At 48.2% G+C, this 7,417-nt stretch overlaps 2 protein-coding genes across 2 annotated transcripts in view; both read left to right on the top strand.

The window, feature by feature from the left end:
* Positions 1-7,412, top strand: part of LOC111266640 (uncharacterized) — a 20,425-nt gene extending 13,013 nt beyond the window's left edge. Inside the window, exons 6-7 of the mRNA XM_086970994.1 lie at positions 3,969-4,202; positions 5,608-7,412. Of these exons, the coding sequence (XP_086827120.1) occupies positions 3,969-4,202; positions 5,608-5,792 (419 nt within the window). The 3' untranslated portion in view covers positions 5,793-7,412. The remainder of the gene's footprint in view (positions 1-3,968; positions 4,203-5,607) is intronic.
* The window catches only part of LOC147752655 (uncharacterized), a 10,702-nt gene continuing 9,107 nt past the window's right edge, over positions 5,823-7,417 (top strand). The window contains exon 1 of the mRNA XM_086970996.1: positions 5,823-6,359. Within this exon, the coding sequence (XP_086827122.1) occupies positions 5,823-6,263 (441 nt within the window). The 3' untranslated portion in view covers positions 6,264-6,359. The remainder of the gene's footprint in view (positions 6,360-7,417) is intronic.

The following is a 7,417-nucleotide window of genomic DNA, read 5'->3' as shown; positions in this document are numbered from 1 at the left end:
ATATATACTGATAATAATGGACATGTATAGGTGTGTGTGCACAGGTTTGTATGTGCGTACCGTTTTAGGTCGTAAAGCTAGCCATTTCGAGCTCTTTGGTCTTGTGCTGGTTGGGTTGGGTTTCATTTAATGTCTCTCATGCAAAAAAGGAATGAAAGCTAAATTCGTGTCACAGCGGACGATGAGGCAGTAATGGAAGACTGGGTGATTGAGGAGACGGAGAGAGAGAGAGAGAGGGAGGAAGAAGGTAGGTAAAAAAAAGCGCATTTCACATACCCCATAAGCGCTGCCGTTGGTCGCCTTTGTCGGGATCTCCTTGTTCTCCCTTCTCGCACTGTTCTAATTCAACTTATCCATATCACTATTGTCACTATCATTTTCACTGTTGCAGTAGGCGGTATGCTCTACCTCTCTTGGTTCGATGCCAGTTCATAGTTCTATTGCCACTGCTGTTGCTGCAGCTACCGATAATAGTGGTACCACAAAGTTGAGTTCTTTCCTTTTTTCAATTCTTGCTAACCCAACCGCTCGTTCGGAAGACCAACTGTCCGCCCCATTCTACGTTGTCGAACCCTAACGCATCGAGCTAACCTATGACGCTTTCGATTAGGATAGCGGCTCGTGGTTAGATTCGACACTAGCAACGTCGACGGCCCCATAGTTGTGTTCATGGCGCTCGAGAATTGGATAGGTTCCTAAATTATGGGCTCTTGCTTCCACAGGTGGCAAGACAACCAGCAACAGTAACAACGGCGGTAGCAATAGTAGCGGGAGGGGATTCCTAGTGAAGGCAACGCTGTAACTGGGGGGTGGCTAGGTGACATGGGTGGATAAGCGAGTAGGACCGTATTGATCCGTGATTAGTTTCCAAACGGGTGCTGGCCGCCCGCAGATGTTCACCTGTGCCAACTGTACAGTCCCTTACTCTCCGATCATACCACCGGATTCTATACTGAAGGCTATGTCTGCAGGTCCGCGAGCTGCTAGGTCTAGCAGCTGTTTGCTTTCGTAGTCCGCCTAACGGACAACGGTGCTATGTGGCTGTGCTGCTGTCTGTTCCCACACCCTTCCTCTAGCACGGATCCCGCTATCCACTAGAAATCTCTTGCGTTCTGTCGTCCCTTCATCCCACAGAAGAGTCCCATTTTTTTCTGTCTCAATTTATCCCGTTTGCTTTCTCCCTTTTCAAGGCTACTTCACAGTTCTTCGTCCGTGTCCAGCACCAGCCTGTCAACGAGGCCAGCAGCCAGCTGCGTGCCGGTTGTAACGCGCCTCTCTGTTAAGCGACCGATCGATGCTGATCATCTGGCGGGTTTCGAGCTGTCGTGAAAAGAGAGTGGTTAGCGAATTATTTACGAGCTTCTCCCCTCAGTGTTCTTTCTTGCCGCTGTCTTTTTTTCTTACCTGTAAGAGCTAACAATAGACTTCGTACGTACTAAAGCCCAAACTCGCTAGGCTGATTTACCATCGGTCTTTGATTGCCGTGGTCAGCTATGCTCCTAACTGATATTGTCTTGTACGACGAAGGCAGAAATTTCATCATTCATTTGCCTCCATTCTGTCCAGTACCCGCTTTCGCTGATGGACTTCCCGCTTACTTATCCAATTTCTTATAATAGTGGGCTGTATGTGGTGCTATCAAATGATGGCACATCCATTTAATCAGTTGGTGTATGTATTTGCACGTATTGCAGTAATGCTGCATATATGCTATTTCCCTTCCTGATTCTACATATTTAGGTGTCAGATGTGTTGATAGGAACGAATGGCGCAATGATTTCAATAATTGGCAAGTGCTCTGCAAAACAGTGTCCGTGCCGCTCAGCCCGTTTCCATTAACCTATCGAACACAGATCTGCTTTTCCATGTTGCTCATAGACGTTGTTGTTAGTGTGTTTCGCTTGTGTCGTCCACAGGGCCTCACGCTTTCATTCCCATTCCAACTGGAACGCCAGTTCTCGCGAGTCGAAGCTCTCCATACACGGACTACACGAACATCAGTCCCGTGAGCAGCAACGAACCAACCACAGTAGCGCCACCTACCGCTCTTTATGGTACTTCTCCGGGCAACTCAAGTACTGCGACTGGGGCGGGACCCTCTACTCATCTTCTTGTGCCTAGCCCACTTCAAATATCAGGCAAGTGAATGGGCGGCTTCAGCCGTGGCGTTAGCAGCAAACGTCAGTAGCGTTTGCTCTAGCTTTACTCGCGTCAGCCGTGGCTAAAACAGCAGAAGTGGACCTTGGCCAGCAAATTGCCCGCCGGTTATTGTTCGAGATCTTGCAGCTCGTTCATAGCAGATACCCTCAGGAGCCTTTTTCAGCCATAGTCCGAGATGATGATTATAATGATGGTCGTGTGTGCGAGTGTATGTGTGTGTGAGTGTGTGTATATAGCGACGCCATCGGGAGTCGAGGAAGGGTGGTTATAAAAGAGCTGCCAGCTGGGAGCAGCCAACAGGTTTTCTCTTCCAGTGCTCCACCCATCCACTCACACTACTCGGACGCCTTCCGCGAGCGTGGCAGAGCGCGGGCACGATTGCTGCTGCCGCCGCCGCCCACATAACCATCGCCACTGCAACTACAGTGAGAATCGTTCCCGCCGCCCCTGACGTCGAGTCAACTCGACAGCGTTCCTCGTTCCCTTGTCGTTTCCACTCCGTATTCTCCGACCAGCGGCAGGAGCGGAGGCAGCCGTGGCTGTGTCGGCAGCAGCGGCGGCTGTAGCAGCGACATCGGCGAGCCGTGCATGCGGGGTCACTAAGCGCTCAGCGCTCCGCACTCCAGGTTGCTCCCGCTGGCCCTGTCGGATAAGCCCTTTCCCTTCTCGGCTCTTCAACGCCAACGAGGGGCTTACCGACCCTCAGCCCGCTCTCGCTTGGTCTCTGTACCGCCATCACCCTCAGTTGTCCCTTGCTCCTTGCTACGCTCAACCCCTTTTAGACCACCCCAACTTGAACGTCCTGCCCGGTTCAATTCGTTTAGATGGGCCTGTCCTATCGGACATCCGGCTCGTTAACTTGCTTTTAGCTGCTGACACCGACGGATAATGGTGTGAAACTTGTCAAGATGGTCGACAACGACGATAATGCAGCAGCGCCTTCCACAACGCTGCTGCTGCAGCAACAGACGCCAAGGCCAACAGCAACTCACACCACTGCTATGATGCAATAAGTCTGCCGCTATTGCTGTGAATGAGACATCCGGTTTTGTGTTGCCAAAAGGTCACGAGCGGGTCGACCGCAGATAGCCCCGCCTTGCCGACGCTGCGCGGATGTCGAGGGCTAGCTGATACTAGGTATGCAATAAAGGAGGACAAGCAAACCTGGTCGAGCTCTTCTAGGCTCTGAACGACCATCGTACGGCTGCCATAGCGACTTCCGTTATTCCTAAGGAGGAGGAACATTGAACCCAACCACCTATATCTGTTTGTTGGAAGGAAGACGTTTCTGTTAGAATATAATTGAACACTAACTTACAATAAACATCTTCAGATCATCCAGTGCTAGGAAGCTTATTAAGGCAACAGAATAACGATTACAGTGATTCCTAGCTGACAATTTATACCTGTTTGAAACTGGTCTCGTTTGGTCAGTGACAGGAGAGGTACTTGTTGAAGGAACCGGTAGGAACAAGAGTCTAATTACACACTTATGGCATTTACCTATCGTAAACCGCTTCTCGAATTTTAATTTTCTGTTCTACCACGTGCCAATTCCCTCGATATGTCTCACCTGTTATTTTTCGGAAATCTGAATGAGACTAATTGACTGTCCTATTGTGAGAACATAGGGAAAAAAGCAGAGAGAAAAGGGAAAAAGAAATAGCAGCGAAACTTTTTCTTTCGACTGGGCGCATTTGCAAGGTTGTTTATAGCGCTTCACTGGCATTTTGCTTCAAGAAATAAGGACGTATCATTGCGGCAACCATACAGTATAATAAGCGTCTACTGTTTATATGCCATTACAGGGATTCAGAGCGGAATGCATAGCCCGACGCCCCCAGCCAGTGCTAGGAATCAAGAGGCTCTGCTGAGTGAAATTAAACGCTTACGCGAGAGGTTGGTCACTCTCGAGACCGAAAACGCTACGATGGGCCTCAAGCTCTCTCAGTCGACATGGCTTGTCGAAAATCGGTTAGCCGAGATCGAGATGCATATCTCCACCAAGAACCAGCAACCAAGCCGCGCGTTGCATCCACCAGGTATACTATCTATGGAGATTTATAAATATATATATATATGAGAGACAGAGTTGAGAGTCAGACAGAGAGAGATCTGGATGATTATTTCACCTAGCAAACGCAACAAATCAGGCAAAATATCAATGAAGTCGATTAAGCTACAAACTAATAGCATTATCCGTGTAAAAGATATCAGCAACGACAGCGCGGTACAAGCTTGTTCTACGATGCACGCCTTATTGCGTCGAAAAGCTCTAATAGATAATGCGCCATTGTCAATAAATCGCCGAATTAAGGAATCAACGAAAACGTACATAGGTGTGTAGTCGTGCAGCCGAAGCTCCGCGCTTCCTTTTTTATTATTTGCGTCATTTGTTGCCTGATCCGTAGCTGCTTGCGGTAGCATGTTAACAGTGCCTGTGTCGTCCATATGTCAACGGTTCAGCGTGAGAAATCCGGTTTATCACGTCCTGAAGAAACCGTTAGACGCGTGAGCGGGCAGGCAAACGTGGCGCGTACCGTATCAGCCATTTTAGCTGCGCGTATCCCAGTGGCTAGTGAATTTATTTACTGCTGCCGCAGATGCAACTGACAAATCGGACGTAGAAACGGTAAAGTGAGCTCGCGGTGTCCAAGCTAAAGCCAAAAAGGTCCGCCGCCGTAAGGCAGCTGCACGAATAGCCACCTTCTTTTTAAAACGTTTCTGCCTATTACAGCCTACCATTTCAAGCAGCGTCACTAAAATTCGGTATTTGTCCAGCTTTGCATCCTTCGTAGATACAATCATCACCGCCATCGGTATGTTGAAATAGCAATATTCCCCCATATGGAGTGGTACATACACAGAGCGTTGAGGACTGGATTGCAATCCGAGCCATTGAGTGCAGCCTTGGCTTGTCGTTAGATGCATGTGCGAGTAACGTTTAGATTATCTATCTATAAAACTGGGTGTTCCTCATTTTTCTGTTGTTTCCGTTGAGCTGACGGAGTTGTTGGAGAGTGTTGAAACGTATCCTGTGATACAGTATTCTGTACTCAGCATATTTCAAGTTGTCGGGAAATAGTCGTTTGTTTTCTGTCTTCACAGAGAATAAAGATGCTTAGGGTAAGACCTTTGAGCTATGTACATTAGTAAACAGAACGACAGGAATGGAAGTAGTTAAAGCAAAGCGTTCGGTGTAAGTCTCGTTTGGCAGTAGAGTTCTTGCTAAGTGAAACGATACTGTCGTCATGTTCCTTCATCTCTTATCGGGCCTCGTAGTTGCATGCACTTGGATAGGCTGACTTCAAACTTAATCTATTAAGCTGCAGAGTTAAGAGTAAGTTTGCTAGCGTAGAATAACTGCTGGCTGTCTTATTAGCGACTATTGTTGTTACTATGGCCGTTGACATTGACATTAAGTGTTGCTATTAAATTCGTTTGCAGTCCTAGGTGGCCTCGGCAGCTTGGGCGGACAGGGTGCTGCCGACAGTGGTGTAGCCGCTCCTACCCTGACGGCTGTTAGGGGCGCTGCAGTTTACGGCAGCGGCGGTGTCGGCGACGTAACAGACACTGAATCAGCGAGTGCGGGAAGCGACAGCGATGAGCGGAACCGTGAATCGATCATCTGACCATCCGCGGCCAGCGGCGCCACGGATGCCATGGCAGATGGAAACGCGCCGGCGCAGACCCCGCGTCGTCGCCTAGCTAGCCGACAACAGCGCCGGGCGCGAAAGAATGCCGTCACGTCGTCGCCATCCAGCCTGTCATCAATTGCCTCCAAAGTGTACAGCCCATCGCAGATCAACAACAGTCAACAAGACTACGATTTGGAGAGCGCTGTCTGCAATAACGACAACAGCAACGATGGCCGCGACAACAACGTTCACGACATTACCGACATTATTGCTAGCCACAATCACTACGGTAGTCCACAACGGATGTACAGTTACCACAATTACAAAACGGCGGCGGTGACGTACAAAAAAAGCCGCTCGCAAGACTCGATGCGGAGCGTCGGCCGAGCTGCTTCCAAAAGGCAAGCGGGCCTCCTTGGCAATGGTAGGCAACGGAGCTTCAGCGATGATGAGACGTTCATGTAGCAAACGAAAACGGAAGCGTAAGAAAAAAAGCACTACAACAAGGCGATGATCAGAGCGGATGGCGGCGTATAGTGGCGTAGTTCCCTTTTGATGGAGGTAAAGTGCCCTATAAAAAAGAGACAGACAATGATAATAATCATAATAATGATAATAGTATAATGACACAAACAGCATCGAAAGCACAGAAGCAGCCAGAAAATAACCTCTTTAACAGCAGGAAAAGGGAAGAACCTCTAATAGGTTGAGGAATTCTAGCAGGCTCCTCCTCTTACGCAACGAACTCTGCAACAGCACGAAGAAAAGAAAGAACTCCCACTTCGGGTTACCTATCTTTTGCCTACAACACATACAAAGGAACAGCGCGCTAGTGTTCACGCAACAACGGGAAATACACCTAGCGTTAAAGATTGTAAAACTACTACAACGTACAATGTAATAATATAGTACGATACGGCCACGGCCAGGGCTGAGACTGGCTACAACAGCCGACCAGCAGACAGCGTATTAGTAGGAAGAGAGTAACGAAACCGAACGAGATTCGAAGAGGAAAAACAATATTGAAAAACCGTCGACCGCCAGCAAACGACAACGTACGGCCGTTTGACGTTGCGTGACGATTTCGTAAGGACTGATGATCGTATATGATAATGATTCATTCATGTAAAAACAACAGATTGCTAAACGTGTAATACCAATATCAACAGTAACAATAACGCCTGATGATAATAGGATTATAAAAATGATAACAATAATGACGATGGTATAATGAGACGTGATTAAGAACGATTTTTCTAAGCGTTTTTAGACACATAAAAAAAATCACAAGCAAATATTGATTGAACTAAACTCTGAAGGGAGTGAACGAGACGAGAGGGATGTAAATGCATGCGGGGAAACGAGAGAAACCGAGGGGCACGAACACAAACGAACACCAAGCGGAAAAAGTAATTTTTACACTATTACTACAACTAATAATAACTACACACACACACACCCACACACAGACACACACACACACACACACACACCCACACACACACACACACACACACACACCCCCACACACACACACCCCCACACACACACACACACACACACACACACACACACACACACACACACACACACACACACACACACACACACAAACAGAC

The sequence above is a fragment of the Varroa jacobsoni genome, unplaced genomic scaffold (genome assembly GCF_002532875.2).
Source record: "Varroa jacobsoni isolate VJ856 unplaced genomic scaffold, vjacob_1.0 scaffold_1104, whole genome shotgun sequence".
Classification (NCBI taxonomy): Eukaryota; Metazoa; Arthropoda; class Arachnida; order Mesostigmata; family Varroidae; genus Varroa; species Varroa jacobsoni.
This window is presented reverse-complemented; position numbering and strand designations above follow the sequence as displayed.